Genomic DNA, 27536 nt, shown 5'->3' on the forward strand with positions numbered 1-27536 from the left:
AATCTTTGTTTCCATGGCAAAAGTAGTAAATTAATGGAAAATATTCTCAAGCTAGAAACGGATTGCTGAAGTCTAGTTACATACTGAAAGCTGTAAGTTTCTCATTGCAACGACTCATTGTTGCACTTCTGAGTACTATAACTGGGTATTTCTTTGTTGCCAAAAACACTGCTCTCAGAAATACTACATTTGATACTCTGCAGCCTCACTAGCATTAGTGGACATGAAAAATCCAGCAATTTTTACTAAATAATCACTTGGTGAGCCAGCTGTTTCTGAAGCTGTTGTGAACACAAATATTCATGAGGAAAAGGGACAGCAGTTCCCATTTGGAACGATATTGGCCAGTGTTGTTCTGTTGCCTTAAGTGAAATCTTGATCCTTCAGAGAGATCTAAAGAAAAAGTTGCCTTTTAGCAAATTTAAGACCATGCTCTCCACATCACTCACAGGGGATCCTGTGTTTTGCAGCATGAGAAAGCAAAAGCAGACAGTTTCATATATCCTTTGAGCCTGAGCCAGGCTGTCTGTCAGAGATGGTTTATGGCTTCCCCATAAGTTCCTCCAGCAACTTTGTGGAGCAGTACTTTGAAAAGGCAGCTGAGAATGTAAAATAAGTGGTGTATGTAGTGGGCTTGCAGGGATTAAAAATGTTTTAAATGCTTTTAAAAAGCACTCTTTAAGATAATAGAGAAACTCAGAGCAACCCCTGAGCTATTTAGATTCACTTTCTTAATGCCAGTCTGCTTAATCCTTTGTGATCCCCTCCACTTTGTATAGCAAGGTGTGCTACATGACAGAACAAATGCCTACAAAAGTGCTGCATGCAACAGTCCTTGCTGCCCAACTTCCTAAAATATCAGTACGAACAATTAGATTTTTAAATGTGAGAGTTGCCTAGCTCCTGCCATCTGTCTTTTCAGTTTGCCTAAGAGTATTGACCCTTACAAGTTAAAATAAGCTTAATGTTTATGGGTGCCAGCTGTCAAGTGTCTTTATAATCGTAATCTTCAGTAACTGCAGGGCTGTGTTGATAACAGTTGTGTTTCTGACGAAGGCAGGTGGCAATGTTTTTCAGCATGCCAATATCACTGGCGTACTGTCATTGAAGCTACTGTATGTCAGCATTGGCATAGAAGAACTATTCTGTGAGAAAGGAAATGTTAATTAGGAAAAGAATCATGGTGCATGTGAGAAGAAAGCAGTTGAGCATACTGAGGTAGACAGCCTCAGTGATTACTCAGATGGGTTTTAATTGAATAGAGTTATTAGGAAAAATGCTAAATATGTTATTTCAGGACTCAGCAACATTTGCCAGGGATCAGGCATTTTTATCACATTTCTTCCTTGGTTTGGCATCTACAAGAAGTTTAATACTGCCCGTTATGGTTCTATATTCACTGTATCTCATATGCTAGAATTTGTTCTGACTCATTCTTCCAGCTATAGCTAAAATAAGTAAAGGTCCAACATGCTGATTATTTTATGCGGATTGCTTTGTGGATTTGCCACTGTATATGGTAAGTTTTATTTCTGGCTAGGCTTTGTGCAATCTAATAGCAGCTTGGAGCATATTTGATTAACTGTGCTTGTTTTTTGACCTGGAGATGAGTGCTGAATTGCCCTCTCCTCCCCTGGTGCATCAAGAGCTTTATTTAATTTTGCTCTGTGTCAGTAAAAAGCCAATATGTGAAGACAGTGGAAGCATCCCAGACATCATCCTTCGCAAGGACAACCCATTCATGACACATTATCAAGGAAAGGATTCTGGCTCAGAAGATGAAGCAGCCAGCAGAGTTCCTGATTTAGAAAAGGACGACTTTGCCACCAGGAGAGCCAGAATGAATCAACCTAAACACATAATTCCATTTAATTCCTTTGTAGTTGGACCCTATACAAGTAAAGAGAAAGGTAAACTGGAAGATATTAAAAAGCCATTGCAGATGGAAAAAAAGGAACATGCAAGGTGTGCATTCATGGTCTTATTCTTTCAATTATAATACTTAATTTCACCATGATATATTGCTGTATAGGCCTAAAGCTGTCTTGGCTACAAAAAAATCCCCAAACCTTGCAGGTTAAAGTAAATGCAAATGCTTTACCATAAAGTGAGCCAAAGTAATTTTTTGTTAGATTATGAGGAGGTTTTAATTGGCTGTAAGTGTAAATAAGATAAAGGCAGGACAATTTTTTTAATCTAAGCTCATGAGACAGGTCATGAGCATGAGTAGTGGAGAATAAACGTAGAAAATATGTTTTACGTCTCAGCTGTTTTTCTGATCACTTTCCGTGCACGTTTTTCGATGAGCATTTCTTTCATCTCATGCTCTTTTAATACCCTGCATAAAACATGGACCAGATGAGTCTTCAGTTAAGGCACTGAATATGTATGCCTGCTACACTGCTCTGAATTGTGTTTCACCTGGTCCTAATGTGTGTTATGCAGCATTGGTTTGGGAAATGAATCAGGCATTACAAGGCTTCAGCCTAGAAAATCTCTTCTTTCTTCAGTTCAGTGATACAGACCTTTAAGAAGTTGCTGAACACAAATATTTGCTAGGTAGAGATCTTTTTCAGGAAACAAGTATATTTGGGTTTTTTGCACAAACAGATGTGATTCTAGACAAAACCACTATATACATAATGTGGGGAACCTTGACTAACAACTGATATGTTCAGAAAACTTCTTCTGATATTTAGGAGCTCTTGTCAATTTTCAAATGTCAAATGTGCTATTCAGTTCCTGGTAATTTGATTGTATTAACATTTTCTAATGACTAATTTGGCAGGACATCTGAGGAGCACTTAACCAAAATTTAATAGTCTAAGGAGTACATGCTATTGACATGACTCTTAAGATCAAAGAAATTCTGCAGAGTGTTTGAGAGGAAAACTTGAACTCACTGTGTGAATAATATGCAAATGAGATATTTGTAACTATTTAAGAGAAAGTTTATTTCTGCAGAAATAATTACTGTTAATGCAGGAATAACATAAAGATTTTTCTTATTTGACGTGGGAATAGACATTCACGTGAAGAAGTGGTCTCAGTAGTGCATGAGTGGGGTAGCATAGCTGAGAGGTTTGAACTTCAAATGATTCATTCCATTTTTACTTCCTAAAATTAATGTGAAACTAATATTATAAATTCAGTTTTATCTTCTTGAGATCTGAACCTCTTCTTTTGACACTGATTTATAATTGCTTCCTCAAAATATCTTTCCTTGCTGAACTGGAATGTGCATTAAATTAGAAGAAGACGGGTGCACATGACATCAGTAAGGCAAATTGGTACAAGCAAAGAGAACCCACTTCTGCAAAAGGAGAAGACTGAGTCACGGGAGGAACAGCAGGTGAAAGAGCTTGATAATGAGAGAGATGATTTGTCAAAACAGAAATCTCAAAGCATCCTGCCTCAGCTACAAGAGGATGTGCCTTTTGTCAATGCCTCTATAACAAAAGCAGATCTGGAGACCTGGAAAAGATTGAAACTGTCAGGGGAGCCCAGGTATGGTTTCTGCTTGTGGACAGGATTGGCATCCTGGGAAGCATGTTTAGTTTGCCACAATCTGCTGTGTGTGCTTGTGATTTTGTACTTGAAGAATGCCTTGTTCATAACCAGTCCTTACCTATTTCAGTTTTCAGGAGGAGTCCAAAAATCTGTACAGATATGCAGTCTGTCATGAAATGAAAACATGTCCATCATTTAGAGCACTATGGTAGTTTCACAGTCCCTTTTCTTGTAGATACTCTTAATACAGTATCAGAAAAGTCCCTCTTGTCATGTGGCTGAATTTGCTTTGAAGCTGCTTGGAGTTGAAGAGCACAGATTTCCAAGTGATGCTACTAATACACTAGCAACTACATTGTTGCTTACCAAGCAGTCTTCAGGACTTGGGGTGTTTTATACCTTGGGAGTATTAGCTGAAGATCAGCACCTTTGCATTAATGTCTCTGTGCTATTCTGAGACCTGAGCTGATACATCAGCATAGCATTGTACTCCAGTGCTGTGTAAATACACCAGCACTGTTTCTCACTGCAGCAGGGCTTTCAGGAGCCTCATTGTATGGTGGTGTGCTCTTGTTCTTAACAAAAGCTCTACAAAGGGAGCCAGTATAAAGCAGTTATTCTAAGCTGTTTCCCTATGGAGATGGACTATAACGTAGGCAGGTGATTTGTGACTCCAGTAGGAAAGGATAACAACTCCTAGCCTTCCTGTTTAGGTGCATGCCATTTTGCAATTAAAGACGGCTGTCTGTTCTGGCATTCTTCTAACAATGTGGTTACTGTATGTCATTTTAGCTCTAATAAATCAAAACTCAATCAATCTTTCGCCATAAAGATATTAGCAGTCTCTCTGTTAATTTTGAGGTGATTTATTAAAATCAGGATTCAGTCTGCTTAGTTTAGGGTAAGTGAATTGCCTTTGCTAGTGCTCCCATGACTCTGTACCTTGCCAGTGCCAAAGTGAGTTGTAGTGCCATACAGCCACATATAGTGTGTGGCCTGGGCATTCATGAGCAGATAAGTAAACTGTGGCTTTGTTAGGGTGAAGAACTGAATTTGGAGCAGGCCATATGCTACATTCCTTGCCCTTAGGAAGTACTTCCATGGATGTACTCCCTGAATTTTCCCCACAGGTCTGCAGTGTCTTTGCATTTTATATGTCATTTGGGACTCAGTATTCCACAGCTGTTTATACCTGTGTCCTTGAATTTTAAAATAAAACCCCTTCAAAACCTTAGGACCGTTTAATTAATTTTATTCTGGGGATCTCATGTTGGGGGGCATTCTTTTATTCCTCATTATGACCAGTGAAGAAGATTTCAGATGCTCCAGCAACACCCTGCCACCAACTGATGCCACGGTGAAAGCAGTAGCCCATGATGATTTTGCTGTCCGCAAAACCAGAGCAAACAAAAAGGCTGGTAGCCCCAAGCAGAAGTTTGTGCATTTTGGGCCAGTAACTGAGATAGATCAACAGAAATGGGACAAGCTCGTTATTGGCAGAGCTTCATCCAAGAGTGGAACAGAAGAGGAAAGCAAGAAAGATGGTGTGGAGAGTCTCTCTGGAGTTAAAAGCTCTCCTTCAACCACTGCTGTCAGTCTTGGGTTTGCTGAACAACACAGCAGTGAAGTATCTGAGCCAGAAAATGAGTCCAGGTATTTGGTGTGGTTTAGAAAGTGCTCCTGAGCTATAAATGAGGCCTGTTCTTGCCAGATGCTGGTCTGCATGGGAGTGAACTGCAGCATAAACCCAAGAGCTGTTTACGCACGTGACCTTGTTCAGAAGACATCTGATGTCTTCACAATATCTTAACATGTTTAGGATTGCGCAAAACGCTGTGCACAGATCTTCTGAACACTTGCTCAAAATTTCTGCTGGGCAGTGAAGTCACTGGTATCTCAGAGGCTGAGCTATCATTCGTGATTTTTTTGCTTCTTGAATTCCAGCAGCTTTGCTCTCCCTGCTTTCAGCATATTAGGAATTTGTCATTCAGCTTGCTGGCCTTACTGATCTTCAAAAATGTTTTTTTCAAACATAATGGATTTACTTTCTTTTTGAAGATGGTGTACTGCTGCTCTGTTATTCTGGCATTTATCTGGAGAGGAATTATCTGGGTCATTAACACATTAACAGATCTTACATTTCTTTGGTGTGTTTTTTAATCACAGTCTGTGACTACAGCAAGACTTTTTAATTAATGTTTTTAGCAAGCAATTCATTCAGCTAAGTTTGTATATTTATAAAACATTTGCAAACGGAGTGGGTCCTTTTCTTGCCTTTCATTTGACCTGAGAATGTTTTGTCTGTCTCACCCCTCCTTTCATTCTCATCACTAGTAAGGGAGGAGTCAAGTCAGGTAGAGATTACTCTTGCAGGAGAATTCCATCACCTCTACCAGCTTCTGATGTCATCTGTGAGAAACAAACCCCATGGAGTCTGAGCAAACAGCAAGAAAGCACCGAGGAAGAATGTGACAGGAATTTACCAGATATTGAGAGAGATGATATGTTGGTTAGAAGGATGGGAACTTTTTCAAGGCGTGCCACGAGCTCCATTCCCATAAATTGTCCTCCCCTGTCACTAGCTCATCTGCTGCAGCAGCAGCAGCAAGAGGAGGTTGTAGCTCGTGAAAAGGATTTGAAGACTCTACAGGAAGGAGAAAGGTCAGAGAACAGAAGCAGCCTGGTTTGTGTATGTTGTTAGCTTGGATCAGGCAGCAGTCAGTCAGTGGTTGTATTCTTCACATGGGCTTTACAGATGTGTTTTACTCATTCATCATGGCATGTGTTCTGTTTTTATAAAATTACTTACAGGGATGTGTCCTATGAAACAGCCTGTTTTCCTTCATAATATTTTAGTACTTTAGTTGTTAATTGTTGTTCAGCATGAAAATAGTCTTTTATCTTTTGGGGGGATTTCTTTTGCAAACCATGGTGCTTGGTCTAGATTTTTATGCCAGCTTCCAAGTGAATAAGTCATTGCACAGATTTGTATGCAATTCCCAGCTTCTAAAATATCACTCACATAGGTGTGAGGTTCAGTGTAATTTCCTCTTACACCGTATGCTGTAGCTAAAGATGTCTAGTTTGCCTAGTTGTCCATCATTCTCAACTTTAAGTAACAGTACCTCACATTGCCTGAGCATTCACTTGCTGTACAAGTGAGCATTATCATGGAACAGTGTCACTTGTCTCTCTGAGCAGTACTATCAGACAAGAAGAAAGCCAAGAACAGCTTGAAATCCCTCAGCTGCAGAGTGATGGAACAGAAAACATGAAATTTCCAGACCCACAAAGAGATGACATGTTAGCCAGAAGAACTGGAGCTTTTCTTAAACAGCATGGGCCCAATGTTAAGCAGTTCCTTCCCATGCCATTTTCAAAGCAGCAGAATAAGCAGGGCACAGCTACAGAACTTGAGAAGAAAACCACGAGGTAAGAAAGTTTTTTTTCTCTGTCCCTTTTAGCTAGCCATGTGGACTGTTTGTCAAGATCTCTTTATCAGGAAGATTTGCTGGTGGCCCATTATTTTCATGCTTGTCCTCAGTTCTCTGCTAATTATTTGTGCTCAGTAGAAGGCAATAGAAGGTTTCAGGCCCTTTTTGAAGAGCCGTGTGGTGACTTAGTCCAGAGGTCTACTAGACGCAAAATTCTAACAACATATGGAAACAGATCTACATAACAATTCCATTTGCATTACATTTGCAGAGATTTCTAGTTAAATATGAGGTAATCATTACAAATGTTTCCAGCTAGAAATGGAGATGCTGGATGTGGTAGGTTAGATGATTGTCTGTGGCTTAACTAGTGCCAGTGACTTCCTAACAGAAAATCTAGAGATCCCGAATTTCTTCCTGATAATGCTCAACGTCTTTCTGAGCATCTTTGTTCAGATGTCTGAGGCTGTATGAGAGTTGAAGCCTTTGAACAGAGTTATCATTTGGTGGTTGAGCTACATGCAGGCAAGAGTGTAAAGGTTCTCACTCATCAGTCTCTTCAGAGTACTTGAGGAAGAGGATATGCATGCACCTGTACAGACATGGATGAAAAACTAGCTTACACCTTCTCCAGGAGAAAACAAACCTGTCGTCTGCCATAGAATTCAACAGTGGCTTGGTGTTGAGAAGACTTGTTATTTTAATTTTCAGTGGTGTTCTGGACAGCTTATTTTCTGACTTTAAAAAATTGTACAAGCATTTGACTCTTAAAATGATGATTTTTGTTCCTGGCTCACTTGTGTTAGCTATTTTTTGTTAACTTACAGTTATGCTTTTCATTATGTATGTGTGTTTTTTAAAATGTTGCTTAATGCATCCCTTTGCACTACTGCCTTTGGCTCACTCAGGCCTGAAAAATGTCCACAAGTCTACAGTAATAGCTATGGAAAACCTGCAGTAGAATCACCGCAAGGGCAGGAGGACAGTCTCCCACGTACAGGACAAGATGAGATTATTAGAGGTGCCCAAGTGGCTGAAGGTGACCACAGTGAAGTCCACCTTAGTCAAACATCTAAGCTTCAGGAGGTTCCTGAGGAAAACAAAATGGAAACACTTTCATCCAAGGATGAGCATCTGCAAACGTGAGCTTTCTGGTGTGAATCATGCAGCTTGTACACCTCTGTGTGCACACTTCAGAGTTCAGATCGTGCATTGCCTGGTGTGTTTTCAGTCCAGACTAAAACATTGTATGTCAGTAATACACATTTTAGAAACTAAAAGCATAGCTGTGTAATACATTTGATTTTGATTTTTTAAAAATATTTAATTGAAAGCTGAGATAAAGGAATGTTTGATTACAGTATGTATGTTGAATTGCAAGAAAAGTTTATGAAGAGGAGATTAAAATGGACTCTGCTTATTGAGAGATGTTTATTCTATTTCTCTCATGATTAGAAATGTGATATTATTGACTTGTGCACTTTATGCTCTGTTATCATAAATCCCAGATATAAATATGTGGTTCGCATAGCTCTAAACAAGACCATAATTCTAGTGAATGCCTCTGGTTTTTGTATTACTGGTAACTTTTTTCAGCTATACTCTCCTGCCTTGAGGACAGAAAACCAAAGCCAACTAACAAAAAAACAACCACAAAGAAAAAACAAACAAACAAACAAACAAAAAGCAATAAAAAACTTTAAACCAACCAACCAACCAACCAAAATAACTCGAAAAACCCCTGCCCAAACCAAAACAGCAACAACAAAACAAATGAACAAAGAAAAACAAAACAAAATCTTTAAAAAACAACAAAAAAAAAAGAAATCCCCAAACACAAAAACAAGACCTGCATAAAGAAAAAGGGAATCCTGTGAGTCACTTTCTCACTATAATATTTGTCTCTTTCATGCTTCAGTAATAGTGGCACTAAACACTGCTGTGGAATGTAACCGTTTTCATTCATTGCATGTATGGCACAATGTAAATGCTAAGACAGTGTCTATTTTCAATAACTATTTTCTACACACATTTTAGGTATACTTCAGCAGATTTTTGTATGTGGGGTATAAATATGTGTTTAAGGGGGGATGGGTGGTGTTCTCATGTAGTTTGACCTTAGGATGATCCAGGTAAGTCTTGTTTGATGAATACATAATCCCTGAACAGTATGGTTCTATTTTGGTCAGCTTCACTAGTAGAAGTGACAGTTGTGCAAATTAAATGGGTCCAATTGCAATTACTACTTAATGTATTTATCCACAATCTAATTTTATATTTGGTCTTGTAGATTCGGCCCCAGAACTGCTGTGTCTGATGACGCAGAGTAAGTTGTCTTGTGTTAACAAGATTCTGTTTTCAACAACTTACACTGCATGCTTTCACATCTTTCTACTAATTTAAAATGCAGTTGATCTATCATTGTTATTTTGCAGTGCTTTGGCAAACAGTTTTTTCAGACATCACTGAAAAATGGAATGCAATATGGCTTACATTGCAGTTAAAAATGATTTCTATATAAAAGCCCATAAAAACTAAGTTTCCTACTAATGTCCAGCTGCTGCTTAAAGTATTGTTTCCTCTTTTTTTTCTTTTATTTTGTCTTGGTTTTCTTCTGAATTTCCATTGCCTCTAATCAGCTACAGATAAAGAGAGTTGGGTTGAATCTGGGTGTTGAAGAAAAAATGAAGTATGAGGAGGAACAGGAAGAAATAAAGAAATCCCAAAGCAAAATAATAATATTGTGATTTTCAGAATAATTACCAAGAAGATACATCTTTAGCTGGGCCTTTATTCTCTTTTAAAAACTTTATATTCAATCCCTTCCAGGTTAGGTTTAATTTAATAATGTACTACATTTCAATTTTTAAGCTCTTCACTTTGATGCATCACTTTTCATAGAAGAAGCAGAACTGACATTTATTACACTCAAAAATTTTAATTGTTCATGTATGCATACAGACTTTAGTACAGAATAGTATGCAATGTCATTTGAAAAGCTCTTTGGAAGTATTAGCTATTTAGAAGATAAATAGTTGGGAACTACCCACATAATAATATTCTTAATGTCATTCTGTTCACGGACATGCACGACCTTCTCTGTCTCCCAGATTAAATCCCAGAATAGAAATAGTATGGAGAGTTGTGGGGGTTTTATAATGAATATACACAGAAACTCACATGCAATTTTTCACCCTTCCTTCTAATGATAAAGCTTAGAATAATAACAGAGTGTTCTCTACAAGTTCCATAATACCTTTATGCTGAGAAAAGTCTCTGTTTTCTGACTACAGAGTAAACATCATTTTCAAGCAGCAGGAATCTGTCCAGTCAAAGGAAGGGATGAGATAAAAAGAGCAATATAACACAGAAGTGCTATACTTAACAATGGGGATGTTCCAGCTATTTTGGAAAGCCTGCTTATATAATTGAATTTTTCATCTTGTATTAAATGCACCCATGAGAGAAGGTGCACGGAGATGCCTTCAAAGAGGTGTTGCAATGGGCTCGCTGGTATAATGTGAGAGTAGCAACAATCAACAAATCATATTGCTTATTCCATACTGATTCTGATGTTGTTTTAAAAGGCAAAACAATTAATGTTCAAACTTCATTGCATCCTTTCCAGATATGCAGCAGTTTACAGAGCAACTATTTTCCTCTACCGTCTTTTAAGTTCTTATTAAAGTAAGACCGTATTTTCCCTTCTGAAGACAAAGTATTTATGAAGACTCCAGTAAAACCTGGCTCTCAAGTAGGAAAAATAAATTGAACTGACATTTAAAATACTTTTAAAATGTTTGTCAAGTCCCCATTGAAAAGTGTAACTTGAATTCAGTCTTAGACTAGATGTTCTTTGTTCCAGCAGCAAAACTAAGGACTCTTTTATTAGACTGTCAAAGTTCTCTTTGCTAGTTAGAGGAAAACTAGATATTGTCATCAGCCCTGGTCTGTCTCAGGGTCCAGAAAAGGCAATACTTAGTGTGTTGCTGCTGATCAGGCCCATTCCCATCTCCAGAAGAGAAAGAATTCTGGTGGTATCATGACAATCCAATGTGAGTTTAGGCTCATAGTGAGCTGAGATTTTTGAGTATTTATTCCCTATAGTCTGATTTTGAGCCAGTTTGTCCCCTTTTATGCTTTGTTGGAGTTTCTTAAGTCTTAATATGACTGTAAAATGGTAATGCAGCAACATGGTAAATGCCTTACATAAGGATTGTTAACATGTTCTCATAAAAAGATTTTTACCTTTTGTCTCACTTTTAAATTAATTAATCTAAACACTGAAGTCCTTCAGATTATTTTAAACCAGAATTTTTTTAGACCTGTAAAAAAAAATTGCTGCATGATATCATTGACAAGAACAACTGTAATTTGTGATAATAAAGCAGTGTAGCTTGAAAATCCTGACATCCCAAATACACTGTTGTCTGCCCAGTGCTTTTTCCCAGATCATTGCTAGAGCAGCAGGTCTGGTACACTGGTCAGCAGAAAGGCCTCTTGCTCCAGGGCAGAGTTTGTATGCAATCTCTAGAGCTGTGATAATGGCAGAAAGTTGATGAACTTGAAAACTGTTCAAGTGCAGTTGGTGCAGTTACATATTCCCTGTCTACTTGTGTGCTACATGGCTGCCGGCCCAGCATGTGGTTGAAGGAGGGAGTAAATGTAATTCTGTTCTTGGAGGTGTTAGTGATTGTCTGGAGCCCTTTGTAGATTATACAAGACAGAAATAGGAGGAAATTATGTGAGACACATAATGAAAAGTGTCTTTTGATAGAAGCTCAGAGTTTTGGCCTCTCTGATTATTTTCTAAGGATGAACTTGTCAGACAGAGAAGTTGATGTAGACCTTCCAGTTGGCCTTGTCCATGTACTCAGGAAAGGAGATTTTTCTCCTTAATGATTACTACATCTTGGTCCGAGTGGAGCACAGTGTTTTGAGATGGGACTCCTTCAGATTGCTGTCTTGGGAAGATACTGATGTGGCATAACGTTGCTGCAGAGTTGAAGTTTGAACCTATCCAGTTGGTTATCCATGACCATGAAGGCCCAGCAGCAGGAGTAGGAGGTGCATCTGGGGTTGCAGTGTATTGTTCTACTCCTAGCCAAGGCTAAAGCCTTTTCCAGAGAACCTTTTTAACTGCACTGTTAATAGTTATAAAACCTGTTGCTGTCCTTGTGCACCCTGTGAGACCTGCATGAATTCAGGGAACATACATTAGACTTACTTAGGAAATCCAAGTACTCCTGCTAGAAAGGCTAGATTCTTCCATCCCAAATGGCAGAGAGTGTGTACCCATGCACTCTAGTAGAACCAGTAAGACCATTTCTTACTTGTAAGAGGACCTTTTCTCCTACTGCATGTGAATGAAAATTTCACTGACATGAGGAAAGAGTACAAGAGAGGAGATACACAATCAGTTTGACCCAGTAGGCACAAAGTATCAAATATTGATCACTGAAGGCTTTCATAGTGTGGGTTTCAAAAGCTCTAAACTGGAATAATCCCTGTAAGAGTGACTTTATTGCAAGTCATAAATCTCCCAACTTACCTCACCAGTCTGCCAAATATGACTGATATTTAAGTTTTACAGAAAAACAACATTTGCCATCTTTTTAGGTTCTGTTATTTAGGAGTGTACCAATCCAATCCTGAACAATACAACTGTTAAACTATCCACAGAAAAACCCAAATTAGTGTAACCCTCAGCACTCTGTTTAAGGGGTGAAGCACAGTAATATGTTAACTACAATGTTTGTGCTTAAAGGCAATAGGATGTTTATTCTGTCCTTCAGTTCTAAGTAAATACTTACTTAGCAGGACGGAATTTGTGCATGTCCTGTTCCATACACTGTCCAGACCCTTCAAGTTATTCCTTGAGAGTGGCATTCCTGTCTTTGCTTGCCTGAATACAAATGATGGCTCATAAATACATGCACAACTTAATGTGACTATTCACTTTGATTACTGTGGACACAGTTGCCCACAGTTCAATCTTCATTGGGTGCTTCTCTTGATAGTTGGCTCATTGGCTCACATAAAGCTGCAGGTGATCGTTTAAGGACTGCTGTGAAATCACTTCATGTGGAACTGCATGGCTTTCTTTTAACTTTTTGGTTTTTTGGTTTTTCTTTTGCTTTGAATGGCACAACTGAGGTAATGTTTTACTCATGATAGGTGGTACGGGTGGAGTAGTAAGCATGTTATCTTTGTGTGAAGATCTTTATATAATAGAAGGAGATGTATAACATCAAACCATAGCCTTTTTTTTTTCCCTTTAACTCTCCAAAGGTCAGAGACATAGAGGAAAAAACCCTTTCTTTTTTTTTTTTTTTTTTTTTTTTTGTCCTGGATGTCATCTTTTCCTTGTTAGGTTAGCTGTATTAATAAATCAGTGCTGGTAGTATTGGATTTCTTCAAGGCAGGGAGAGGAGGAAAGGGGAGGGGAGAAAGTACCATGCAGTTTGAACTGATTGTACTACTCTGGGTTTGTAGCAATAGCATTTAGCTGGCTATGCTGCCCCCGATGTACTTCTCAAGCCTTATTTTACCCTGAAATGGGAACTTCCATCTGTGGTGTTAATCGAAGTGATGGTGAAAACCCGTTGGGCACAAATCTTTAGAAAGTAAAATGTTCTGAATGATAGAATGATTTTGATAAGAGCTATTGATGGAAGTGTAAAGTTAGTAGTGCTTCTTAGTGAGAGACAAAGCTGAGGTCGATTAACAAAATGGGAAGTTGAGGAGTGTAATGCCGAAGTACTGTGTGGGAGCCATAGGGATGCTAACAAGCCCATCTTGGGGACTGCTGCTTTTGGGAGCTTTGTAACAGAGCAGGTGTCTGATTCTGCTACAGCACCCTCATATGGCTTCAGCTCTTACGAGCTGATGGAATATAAGCCTCTAAATAAGACTGGGCCTGTTGTTATTTTCCCCTTGTTTAGGAGTATGAGTATGTTTGACATGAGATGTGAAGAAGAAGCTGTGGCTCAGCCTCATAGCAAAGCTCGCCATGAGAAGCTGCAGAATATACACAACCAGCTGAAAGAGGATGAGACCAGATGGCAAGATGTGAGTATACAACATCATCTGCAATGCTGGCAGGCACTGAGACCAGCCAGCTAGGCAAAAACAGGACAACCTGCTAGATCTGCACTTGCTGTCAAGTGCTTAAAATAATCAGGAGAGCTTTTCCTTCCTCAGTAGGTTGTTGCTAAAAGCATAGAATTTTGTAATTTGATTTAAATCAAAGAATACAAGATCTTCCAGTCCATCTGCCTGTTCACCAGGTATTTTGCTTTTTCAAAAAATGTAAAGAAACTGTGATTAGGTTAAAAATGGAAGAACAACTTCTAACTGCTGACTTCTCTAACTTTTCTAATTAGTCAATGTCCAAAGTGACAAAATACAAGACTAAGTAGGACAGAGAATAAATAGGTCGGTCTTTCCTTTAATAAATTTTCATAGAAACAGAAAATGGTGATGTTTTCTATCTTGTCCAAGCAAACAAATGGCACTTCATGTTAGCTATACCCTGCTTGGTTTACAAGGCCTTTCCAAACCCTCTTCCCTTGATGTGTTTTGTTAAGCTGTCCAGATGTTTGGCATTGTCTGCAGCAGATTAGCAAGGACAGGAAAACATGATCTGCAGGTAAGTTAGTATAAGGAGCTTTAGTTTCAATTCTTTTCATTCCTAAATACTGGTTTTAACTGAGGAATTTGGGATATTTTTTTAATTAAAAAAACAAAACACCATAAAACACATCTATTCAGGTATGGTAGTTTCTCATTACAAGGAAAGCTTCTGTGAAACACCTCAGACAGGATTTTGGTAGAAAATTTAAAGAAAAGTTAAAAACAAATTGTATGTACTAAGCTAAGAAGTGTCTTTTTATAGTAGAACGACGAAGGACTTCAGCTGAAAGGTCTTTATGTGTGGGAAGTCATAATTTCCCAGCAGAGATAAGAACAAAATCATTCAAGAAGTTTGAAGACTCTGCTGTTGAATTGAAAATCCTTTGAGCTAAAGTTTCTGCATTTTCTAGGCCCTCAGCGCCTTCTACCATGAACTAAAAGTTCTGAATATATCTTTATTACAATGTCCTTGGCATTCTGGGGCTTTATGGGGACATGTATAATGGTCTGATATTTTCGATGCCCATGCTATGAATTTGCCATCAATTAACAGTTTCATGGCTTTTTAAAATTATTGTTATTCTAAGGGATCAGAACTGGAAAAGATAATTATGTCTGGATTTTAATTACAAAAACAGAAGAAGGGCTTATGTTAGAAAATTTGCTAATGAAAAACTAATTCTAAACAGTAGGCTAATAGAAGAAGTAGCTGAATAAAGAAATGCTTTGGTACTTCAATGAGAATAATTAGTAACTGAGGAAAATTATTAGGCCGATGTTTCATGAAGAGGGATTATAGACTGATATATGTAGGTCATGTGAAGAAGCACTTTAATGAATATTCCCTTAAGTGTGACATCAATAATTTGTGGTTTTAAGCTAAACTTAAATGTAATGATATTTTTTCCTGATTTTAATAAAATAAGTTATGCTTACAGAACCTTCTGCTGTTCACCAATAAAAATGCAATTAAAATATTTGGGAAATTGTGTAATTAATGAAATAACCATTGAATTGAGTATGTGTTATGAATATCTGGGTTATATTAAGACCAAAATTTGTTAGAGAGCAGGAAATATAATCTGTATACTCAACTCCTGATGTTGAAAAGTTAATGACAAATGCTCCCTTCCAGTTTCCTAGGAAGTTATTTTTATTTGCAGAAATTCTGCAGTGATTAATTTTTACATGTAAAACTTTGTTCCTTTGCTAGTTGCTTGCAAAGAAATTTTACAGTTTAGAAAACTTCTTTACTGTAATACTTATACTGTAAAAAAGATTTTGCTTCTGTATCCTCCAGGATTTCTGAATTCATAAAGAATGCAAGAAATCATAGGGGCCCATAACAGGTTCTTCCTGTGACTCTCTGGTTTAGTGTCAGGCTAGTTTTTCAGAAAAGTCAGAGAACCAGATTGAGTCAATATTCTACACAATTTCTGGCAGGCAGTTTCCAAGAAGACTGAGATTATTACTTCAACAAGACCATCTCTATATAGCTGGATACAAACCATAGGCTTTTTACTCTGTCATCTCTCAAACCAGTCAGGTATGAGCCACATCACTCCCTAACCTCTCTTGATCACATCTGGATCCAAAATACTGTAGGGTGGCCATGACGAAGAATTTAAATTCGAATGCTGTAGTGGATTTTTCTATCAAAAAACCCCAATATCATGGGGTATATAGCATACAGCTGACTGATAGCATGGACAAAGTATGGAACTATTGGCTTTCCAAGGCAGACTACTAGTTCAGCTGTAGCTCATGCTGAAACAGCATCCATTCTTCCAATGAGCCCCTGCTTCCCATATATATGATTATTAAAATATTTCACCAGTCATCATTTTTTAACTTAATTTTTCTGGGGCATTAGAGTCTGTTCCTAGTGTTGGCCCAAGTGAAAACGAGTGTCCTGGCTGGTCCTTTTAGGCCAAATGTCCTGCCAAAAGCAAAGTAAGCAGTGAAGCTATGAAATCCTTTCTGTATCCTGCTGTTACCAGAAAATTCAGGCAACTTCTTAATTTATGGCATGATCTCCTTTTGTCATTGAAATAAACAATGCTTCCTGCACGTGATTCACAGCCTGGTTCACAGGCAAGAACAAGTATTGCAGCTGGCTGATTGGGTTTGTTGTTACCTGGGGCCACTTTTTAGTTATTTGCAACTCTGCATTCAGGTGCCTTCCTTCTCTCACAGGACCTGGCTCGGTGGAAGAGTCGTCGAAGGAGTGCTTCACAGGATTTGATTAAAAAGGAGGCTGAGAGAAAGAAAATGGAGAGGTTATTGGCTGGAGATGGAATGAGTGAGCGCAGAAAGAGCATCAAAACCTACCGAGAAATTGTGGAGGAGAAGTATGTTGTTTTCCTGCAGTGTAGTGGCATGTCTGAAAGTTATGTGTGCTCCATAGAGGATAGGTAACTGTGAGCGGCCATGCCTGCAAGCCTGAGTGAGGGAGAGGGGAGGATTTTGATGGAGCAGATGAATTGGGGGTGATTTCCAGTGTTAATGCAATGGTTTCTCTCGTGTTGTCTTCCTTACAGAGAGAGAAGGGAGCGGGAGCTTCATGAGGCATACAAGAATGCAAAGACACAGGAGGAGGCTGAGAGCATCCTCCAGCAGTACACTGAAAGATTCACTATCAGTGAAGCTGTCCTTGAGCGTCTGCAGATGCCAAAAATTCTGGAAAGAAGCCATTCAGTGGAACCAAATTCCCCACTGAAAGACCCAAATCCTCTGAGATATTTAAGGCAACAGTCACTTCCTGCTCCAAAATTCACTGCCACAATTGAAGCAACCATTGTTCCCACCACTGAACTAGAGCCCAGCAGTTCAACAGGACGCACATCTCCCAGCAAAAGTGTCTCCAAGGCTGTACCTATGCTGACACCCAAGCCTTACTCACAACCCAAAAATACACAGGAAGTTTTAAAGAACTTTAAGGTAGGATACGTCACATGCCCCAAAGGCAACCAGGAGGCAGAAAAATCTTGATTAAGTCATCTGAACATATAAATGTTTAATTCAGTTATGTAGAAAATGGTGGCAGCATTCTGATATAAAATTCAGCTTCATGCTCTGCTGCCTGGTTTAGTGGCTACTTCATGTTTACCAGTCTTCCTAAAATCTTGACGTCTTCTGACTGAAATATTTGCACACGTCATTTTTCCTCAGGCTAGATTTGTTTGGGGAAAGGGGGAATTTAAGAAAAAAGAAAGGCTTTTCCTCAGAAAGTTTTTAGAAAAGAGTATATGGTCATGTTTATTGTTTTTGAACAAAATGGAAGATGCAGGGAGTGTGGAGGCCCTGGTTTTTGAAGCAAGACCTGAACTGACTTTTGTGTCAGGGGTCTGCTCTTTGCCGTACCCAAACAAATGTCTTCCTAATCCTTCAGAGCCAAGACCCAGTTTTCCCAAAGATATGTTCTGTCTTAAACATGCTTCTCAACAAGGATGAATGGGGAGAGCTGCTTCATAGGCATAAAGAGAGGATTTAGGTTGTACATGGAAGTTCAGTGAAACAGGTTGGTACTGGGGTAGCAGAGTAACTGGAGATTGATGGTGAGAGAGGAAGAGAGGCTCCATTGGATCACAAGAACTGTGCAAAGATCATGAGAGTAAAAGAAAAATGAGAACTTGGATGAAAGCAAGGCTGCTGGGAATAAGTTAGTTTATGAGATTTGTGGGAGAAGAGGATAGGAGAAGAATAGGAAACAATATTCTGAAACCAGAATATGAAATCTGAGGATTGTATCTTTTGACTGCATGGTTATGGAGAATGGGATTAAGATACTGAACCAGTGATAGAAAAAGCAAAGAACTGGGATGTATTAAAAAGACCGGAATAAGTCAAGTTCAAAAACACCTGGTGTTCACAGTGCCTGTACCAAAACTGGAGCTTACCCAAGTCTCATAGTAGTCATGTTGTGAGCAATGTGAAGCCTAATGGCATGGGTGCCCCCAGCCTATACAGTTTGGGTTCCCTTCTGTCTGCCATTGCTCATACTTTTCAAGTGGCATTCACTTGCAGGGCCCTGAAGTCCTGCTGATAACCCAGTATCACTGCTACCATGTATATTCAGGTTGTTTATGTTCTAAAAAATAAGTCGGCTTTTTATAGCTATTGAAAAAAGTATGCTGTGATGTATAATTTATTGAAGTCTGTCCCAGCTCTTGTGGAAACCACACCCCACCATGTTTCCTAGTTGAAATATGAAACTGATAATTCCTTTTTCTCTCTGCCTCAGTTAGTATGCCCCCAAGTTTACTTTTTAGATATCAGTGAGTTGTGGATCTTTGGGTTTTTTCCAATCCTTGACATTTTTTTCATCAGAGGACCAAGATACGTGTGTGTTTCACCATAATGTTACTGCATGACTAATTCCCACATGTGGTAAGAAACTAACCCATGAAGGCTCCTGCGTGCTACGAGCCACCAGAAAAAAATCTGTCTGAATCTTGTTCACATGATATGAAAAAATGTGATGTGTCTCAGTAGGAATTATTCCCTAGCACATGTAGCTGTAGCATTATTTCCCCTTGAAACACCAGTCTGTCAATGATTCTTGGCTCTGGTGACAATGTGTTGACTTCCTCCAGATCATAAGGAATGGAGTATGTTTGTTTAACTTTGCAGTCAGGGCATCTGTCCTGCTCATTCAAAAATTTGGTTTTCCTCCTTAATATAAATAGAAAAATGTCTTAATCTAAACAGAAACACTAAAATGGATGGTGTGGCCTGCCAGATTTTTCCTGGCCTTTTTATTTTTTTTATTTCATAACCTGCCTCTCTAGTAGATAATCCAGCACACAGTCCCAGAAGACTTGGGGCTTCAGTTCCTGCTCACACTTGTGTTTGGAAATGAACCCTAAGAGATGTACTGTGTTAAGTGGATGATGTCAGTATAGAAAGAGAAGAAAACACCCATCTGAACAACACTTAAAAGGGGTGAAACAGGTGGTGGAGCTGATTGTGCAAGGGCTAACTGCCTCCACCTTCCTGCACATCTGGAAGAGCTAAGGATGCCCAGCACCTCAGAGATGGCCTCTTAGTTAATCATCCTCATAAATAATAAGCCTCTGGATGCATGTGTACAAGGAGTCAATGGAAGGAGTTTGCCCTCAGCTTGGTGCTGATGAGATATATATATATATATATATATATATATATATATGCCAGCCTTGAGGTATCCAAGCTGTTCACTCAGTAAGTAAGGAGGGGACTCTGTGCACAGAGTAGCAAAGCCCTCCTTACTCCTCACACCTGCTGACAAGCCTGTAAACAAACATCTGTGCTGTGGCCAGGCAGGAACAATGTGGTGGTACTGAGACCTGGTCCTCTTCTGGTCTCTCTCCACCTGGGCCTTCTTAAAGTGAATGGCTAGTGAGTTCTCTGTAGCAAGACTTCTCCTGTATGCTTCTACAAGGAGCCCTTCAGATTGAAGGGAGTCTTTACATGCCACCTCCATTCTGAAATTCCAGTATAAAAGTGCCAAGAAGTTGTATCAGTGCGGAGGAAGAAGCCAGCTTGACCCTGAGAAAAAAAATGTAGTTAAACTGTTTTCACACTCTCCTTTTCAAGGAGATTGCCTAAAGCAATTTTTTTGGAAAACACCTAATCTATTTGATTGCCTTACAGAGAGAGTGGAAAGGCCAGTTTTATTTGCTGGTGCCTTGATTCCCTATTATGAGCAATAAAGAAACAAGTAGATGAACTCTGCTGCTCCTGTCCCTTCAAAGTTCGCATGACATGCTTCAAAAAACCACAGACTGCTAATACTATGGTGAGGTCATTGAGGTACATAAGCAGTTCATCAGCATAATTAGTCCTGGAGAACCTGCTTCTTCTCCCATAAGGCAATGCAAAACTCAGCAGTTTTGGTCTAAATTTAACATAAAAATTGATCTTTTTAAATCATCCTTTGATCTGTGATGCACACAAAGGGTGTCTGTATGTTACTGGGAGAATGTGGGAATGTAGGACACCAGGAAATCCAGAAAAATTACTTCCTTGTGTCTGTGTTTTGTTTATGAGCCCTCTAGGGTCATAGGTTCTTCTTCTGTTTTGGCCTGTTGAATGAAATATGTGCTTGGCTTCATCCTGCACTGATAACACAGACTGTGTTAATGATTGTAGTATCACGTTGAACTCCTCATTTCCTACATTCCTGTGAATGCTACTTGTCTCAGCATATTTATTTAACTGTATTCTGCAGGTAGATGGAAAAGTCAGCATGAATGGAGAAAATGTCAACGGCATGGAAGAAAAGGATAAAGAATGTACAACAGTAATATTTACTCCTTCACCAACCAGATCTCTGAAATCTGATGGAGTAGCCAGAGGGGACAAGCCCCTGGTAGAGCTGAAGAAGGACCCCCCAAGTGTTGAGCTCAGTTTACAGAGGCCTGCCACTCAGAGTGTGCACAAAGAGCCAACAGTAAGACCAACACGAACAAAACAGCCTTACTTTCTTTGCCAGTTTTCTGTCTCATGATGTGTTTAATCACTAACTAATGATACCCAAGTGCCTGTGTTTGCCTTATTTCAAAAGGGTGTGCCCAGACCTGGAAAAAACTATAAACAAAACCCCAAATCCTTTGTAAATTAAAAGCTTCTTCCTTTTGTATGTGGGTAGAGAAACAGGAGGGTAAGATTAAAAAACCTTTTTGCAGCCACTGGGGATTTTGGGGCAATTTCTTTTTTTTTTTTTTTTTTCTTTTTTGTTGTTGTTTTGGTTTTTTTTCCCAGATGTCATGTAGCTGATAAGCATGCTCTAAATGTGCTGGGCCAGGGAGAAATTGATTCAGGGTCCCAGCCATTGTGCAGGTTTATTCAGCACTTCTCCTAATGTAAGCTGATTAGATCAGCAACATAATTGGACTGTGTGAGCCATTATAATTAGTCTCAGTTTTCTGTTTTCAAAAGAGGATGTGGATGTGCTGGCAGTTTTGAACATTTGGTTTTCATTCCCCTCTCAGAAACATTAGAAAAGGGGATAAGCTATTGGAATGCTCAGAGGGGCCAACATGCTTCTTAACTGCCTTATCAGAGAAACAAATTAATTTTACCTTTTCATCTTTCTTTCCCCCTCTTCCCCAGAGAAAAAGGCAGGAGTAAAATTAGAGCACATCACAGCAGGCATCTAGATGCTACAAAACTGTAATAAAACTAGATAGTAAAAACAAAACAAGAAATAAGGAGAAGATTGAAAAGACAACATGTAAAAGGGCTGCAAGCAAGTGACAGGAGAGGGAATTCTCACCATTTTTTTCTGTGTAACAACAAAGAGAATTGGAGATGTGGTGAGAGTTGGAGTATGATAATTTTTTCTTTCATCTCAGATTTCATCCAGGCATTGGCCAGATGGATAAAAGGGAGCAGGCAAAGATCTCTCCTGAGGCATGATGGCTCATTCATGAGAAAGGGTTTGTGTTTTTCGCTCCCCTGCTTAATGCCAGTCTCTAGCTATGGAGAACCAAACCATGGAGCCTGCAGCAATCATGGGAACTGGGGTATGCCATGAGCACAGACTTGATCCTGTCAGAGGGATCCAGCATTGAGTTAAAAGTGAATGATTTGCAGGGAAGGCAGAGGTGAGACTGCTCCTGTCACAATGATTTGGCTGTGAGGGAAAAGCCAGGTAAGCATTGCATCTGTTGCAGAAGAGCAGGTAATGGGAGTGTTTGGAGAATAGAGAAAAACTTCAGCTTGCTGGAGATTAGAAGCTCAATGACAATCAGAAAAGTAGCCAAGTGAAAGTGTTAGTGTCTCCTTTTTTAGGATTTTCAGGCCTAGTTAGAGTTATGAAGAAACTCAGCAGCAGAAGTCATTGTCAGTTCTTGAGTGTGCTTGTATCTGTCTGATGTCCTCTCATCCTCCCCTTTCAGCTTTGAGGATGATACGGCCAGCTGAATGCAAATTTTTCTGTGTGTCTGGTTTCTCCTGATTCTTAGCTCTTGTGGTGATACTGCAAAGGAGGCAGAAGAGTTTGAATCCTCAATTCTTTGTGACTCAACATTTACAGAATAGCTCCTGGTTTGTAAGTTTGAATGCACTTAATGATGAAGCCTACAGGAGAGGATGAATGTGTACCAAAATGGTGCTAGTGACAAAGTGTCTATGCTCTAAATACAACTTTTATATCACTAGCCTCACAATTCCATCAACAATGTGACTTGGTAGTGCAAATCATCATAATTACTCCTGGCACTTCAGCTTCAAGCAAAGGTGTGTGTATTAAGCATGTCAAGGGCAGAGCAAGGAGAGCAGACTGCTTTGAAGGGGATCTGCCATGGAAAAACAGGTGGAATGCACTGAAGGTGATGAGAGAGAAGAGGAGATCTGCCTGTGGCTGGAAGGGAATTTGGCAGCCTAAAATAGGACTTCATATTCTGTTTCTTCTGGATGTTTATTCTCTTTACCCAGATGCTTCTTTGTAATTTTCCAGGTCTCCATGCCTCATACAAAGGCATGGGCAGTAACTTAGCTGTTGTGCATACAGGAGAGCCTTGGATTGTTGACGGAAAGGGCTTAGATGCCAGGTTACAGAAATGGGGCACGGTACTGCTGCTTGGTTTCTTCACTAAGGGACACAGACAAGCACTGCTATAGACAGCTTGATACGGATATAATTGTTCTGGAGCCTTATCTGCGAGAGCTGGGCAGCTACATTGGACTCACTTCACTCAGCCTTCTCCCTGTACTTATTTTACTTCGGACTTTGTACAGCTAACAACGTCAGCCTCATCTGCTGACCCTGAAAGGCTAAACTGCTCTCTGAAGGATATAACCCCTCCTAAGAGGGTTGGGATTCCAGGTTAGGGAAGATAGGATTGTGCTGGGCATGTCCCACTCCCCATAAAATGAGACCTCTTTCTCAGTAGGATACTGCATCTAGCAGTCACTGTCAGAATTCCAGAAGGGAAAAAGAGGTTTGATGTTTGGTCCAAGGATGGAACTTCCAATGTACACATTCTTAGAAGTAAGGAAGCCTTCTGAAAGTCTTCAGTATCACATCCCACAGTGAGAAAACAGGGCTGTAGGTTTTCTCTGATGCTTAACCCTTCTAACACTCTAGAAGAGGAGGAGAAAATGATGGAAACAAGCATAGAAGAGCAGCTGAGATGAAGAAAAGATGTCTAGAGTGGAAGAAATTACTAAATCTCTTTTGCCTTAAAAAAACTTCCACAAATTAAGCATATTTTCAAAGCCATTTCTAGACTTGCTTTCATTGTGTTTATTTGTATATTTTATTGATTCAGTTCTTGTTAGCTGTGTCCTTCCCAGGCTTTGAATTAAGATTCACAGGCTTTGGTTTTGTGTCTTATTCATTCACTTTCTTCTCCAGGTGTCTTTTGTGAAATACATCATTCTTTTCATATGTACCTGGCACTTTTGTCCTTCCTTTCTGATTATCTTGCTGTTCTTTACATGCCCCTTCCTCCTCCTCCTCCATCCCTCACAGGGCTGCTCCTCTGCTGTTTCAGTTCATCTGTCAAATGGACCAGTTCTGTCTTCTCTCAGCCTGGCTGGCTTCCCTTTGAAATCCCTTCTGTAGTCCTAGTTTGAATCTGTCTTGCTGCCCTGTCTGTCCAGGCATTGTCTGCAACAGGGGAAGATGCTGTGCAACTGTACTCCAACAGTGCTTTTGGCCTGAAGTATTTAAGTTGCACCACTTAAAACACTAACACTATTGAGGCTTTTAGCAGCTAGGGAAGTGCAGAGATCATTTCCTGTGGGTGAGACCTCAGTGTCAGTTGTCTTTCTGACAAGAGAAGGACCCCATTTATATGAGAATCAAATAATATTCAGCATCAGAGAAGGGCTGGGAAACATATGTACAACCTGCCTAAATCTACTATGAAATGAGATGCAAAAAACTGCAGCAGGTAGGCAGGACAGTAAAGGTAAATATTACCAAAAAATGTACTTGCATCTCTAGAGTGAATAGTTAAAGTATTAGGTAGAGTATAGGTAGTGCATACGTGATTTTACAAGAGACTCAGCTGAAAGTAGGTTATGAAATGTTGCCTATAATTAAAGGCTAAAAAGGATAAACTTGGCCTACAAAGAGGAGGAAAACATCCCACTGGTGTTTGTGGTGCAATGTGATGCTGATGGAGTGGTAGGTAAAGCATACCTATACCTCTCAGTGCAGTTGGACAAACCGGGGCACAAGTCTGGAGACTGATCAACCAGTGGCAATACCAGCAATAATGTGAAAATCATCTCCTCATCTTGGTCCTACCTGTCAGCCATTTAGACTGTGTTTTCTTTCCATTACAGAACAGTACAAATGTTAAGACACTGCAGATGTTGAGAAGTTGTATCCACTAGCTCTTTGAATCAGAAGTTGGCAAAGTAAATGTTTTGTTTTAGAGCAGTGTTTGGACAGATTTTAGTGTAGGGGAATTAATTGTAAGTAAGTAAGTAACATCACATTATTTTAACCAATCTTTATGTGAGCACTTAGAAATTATTGGCTTCTTGTAGCTCTAATTACAACTTTCCTCTGATCAACCAAATAAAATAAATACAGGCAGCAACCTAAAAAAAGATCAGGGTGAGGTGGTGGTGGTGGGGAGAGACAGCTTTCTTTTAATTTTTCTCTAGCTAGGTTAAACTTGTCCATTGCTACTCATTGCATGCTTGGCACAAAATACACTTGTTTGCTATATCCAAGTAACGCTCTACTTCATGTTGAAAAATTCACTGATTGAACTGAGATTAAAGTATAAGCTTTCTTGGGGTTGAGGATTGTTGGCCAAGCTACAGGAGAGCAGGGCTGAAATCCTGGTTTGTACATATCTGGTAAGGCAAGTCTTTGTTCTTTGATTCATTACAAGAAACACTCGTAGAGTAAGTCTGTCTGTTCCAGATTGACAGCTTTGCCTTGAACCACACATGAAAAGATGCACATAGGGCTGGACTACCTGAAGGGAAAAAGGTGTAGGATGAGAAGTGCGAGCAGCAAAGCTTCAAAGAAGCTAGAAGGGAACTCTGCTCAGCATTTGGTTATGAACATAACATGCCTGACTGCTGTCCTTCAGATGGCCATGTACGTTTCAGTGTCTGTCAGTGAAAGAAGCTAATTTTACACCTCAGTTGAGCAGTAATAACTCCAATGACTACCAGGAATACTTCACACTTGCAACATTTTCAAGACTTCTCTGTCAGTTACTGATTACCCTGATCTTTTGTTGTAAATAGCTGGCCTGGGTGTAGCATTATGTAGCTGGCAGATGATTTAACCTCTTGAAGCAGTGTTCTGGCTTTAATACTATATCTGGCATAGCATGCAAGAAACTAAGCTGTGGCAGCCCAAAGTTATGCAATCATTACCATTCATATCAGTTGCCAGCATTAATTTTGATGAGGAAATCTTTGTACAAAAATTTTGAAGTCAATGATTTGTGTGGAATTTGAATCACAGAATTTTGTGATTTGTCAGACAATTTCTACACGTGGCTATTGATATTGCAACCAGTTTCATTCCTGAATGGTTTTACAGAATTTAAATTGTAGTTTTAATCTGATTCTTTCTGATATCTCTGCATTCTCACTGGTTCTAGACAGCATGTTTTTCCTGTTTTCATAGAAAGTACAATAACAATATTTCACATGATTCTGTGTGCAAGCAGTGTTAACTGAGCTATGTTTCGATTTAATTTACAAGAAGGATTAATAAAGTTCTGCTGTAACTTCCTTTGGAGTTTGTATTCTTGCAGAAGTTGTGATACTCTGTGTGCTAGATACTTCTTGTTATTGTATTTTTAGGGTTTTCTTAAATATGTAAAGCTCTGCCACAGCTGTAGCCTATATGACCATTTCTGGCTTGTATGATCTTAAATACTTGGACTGATAGCCTACTTTATATGGTAAAAATCCTGTCTGTAAAAACAGAACTAATTCATTTTCATGCCTAATAGGTGTTTGGGAACACTATATGCTTGTGCTTGTGTCTTTGTTAAAAGGATACTTTGTTTAGCAGAACACCGATGTTGCTTTGTCCTCTCTACTGATGTGCTCATAACCACAACTGCCATCACAATACTTAACTTTCCATCATGAATTAAGGCTAAATCATAAATGGGGAAGCTTGTCTCAACTCCTGGGCATCCAGATGCATGGGATAATAAAAGCATCCATCCAAGTGGACAGCATTCTTCAGTTTTTAGAAGTTTTAGCAGGACAGTCTCAACACCTGCCTGATACGTGGGCAGAGGTAATCACAGCCCCCCATGCACTGGAGTTTTTCATACTCCTCTTGAAGGCTTCATTGTCTGTGGTGTTGTGTGACCTTCCCTCACAGGAATCTGCAGCAGAGCCTTTGTTTGGAGTGGCTCTGTGCCCTGCAGAAAGAGACCTCTGCCCAAACAAACACCTATGACAGAAGGGTGCAGAGAGGCTACATCAGTCCTTCATCGCCAGGCATGAGATCTCCTCACAGAACTGAAGCACCTCAGAAATGTCACTTGCTAGGTTACTGAGTCTTTCAGTCAAAATACAATCCTCTTAGGTGTAGTATTTTTTATGTTCAGTGATAACATAATCCTTTGATTACAAATATTTATGAAATGTGAAGTATGGTAGTTGTGGTAGAAAAGATATTTTATCAATAGTATCAGCACAAGAATTTTCTTAAGTGTATCATATACCTGTGGATAAAATATTAGATGATACTACAATAACTTGGTGTTATAAATAGAATTGAATTTAGTGGAAATAAGAGAGTTCCCCAGTGAAGTTGACTTAATTTTTTTTATAAATTAGTTATTAAACAGTTTTATATTTTTAGCTGTATGTCACTAGCATTTAATTGCTCAGGAGAGGGAGGAGAAAGAGTCAAGTCTCGTGAGCAGGAACAGAACTTCTGCAGCATGCCATTGGAAAGTCAATTTTCCTGCAGCAAGTAGTAGCTCTTTTTCTCTATAAATAACATTTATGTCTATACCTGGTTCA

General features: G+C 39.3%; 1 protein-coding gene across 1 annotated transcript in view; it reads left to right on the forward strand.

Annotated features, from left to right (window-relative positions):
- The window catches only part of LIMCH1 (LIM and calponin homology domains 1), a 66433-nt gene that overhangs the window by 12808 nt on the left and 26089 nt on the right, over positions 1–27536 (forward strand). Inside the window, 11 exon segments of the mRNA XM_062493635.1 lie at positions 1675–1965; positions 3253–3507; positions 4816–5163; positions 5845–6171; positions 6712–6942; positions 7853–8086; positions 9235–9270; positions 13889–14015; positions 16776–16930; positions 17120–17519; positions 20791–21012. Of these exon segments, the coding sequence (XP_062349619.1) occupies positions 1675–1965; positions 3253–3507; positions 4816–5163; positions 5845–6171; positions 6712–6942; positions 7853–8086; positions 9235–9270; positions 13889–14015; positions 16776–16930; positions 17120–17519; positions 20791–21012 (2626 nt within the window).

This window comes from Cinclus cinclus, chromosome 5 (genome assembly GCF_963662255.1).
Source record: "Cinclus cinclus chromosome 5, bCinCin1.1, whole genome shotgun sequence".
NCBI lineage: Eukaryota > Metazoa > Chordata > Aves > Passeriformes > Cinclidae > Cinclus > Cinclus cinclus.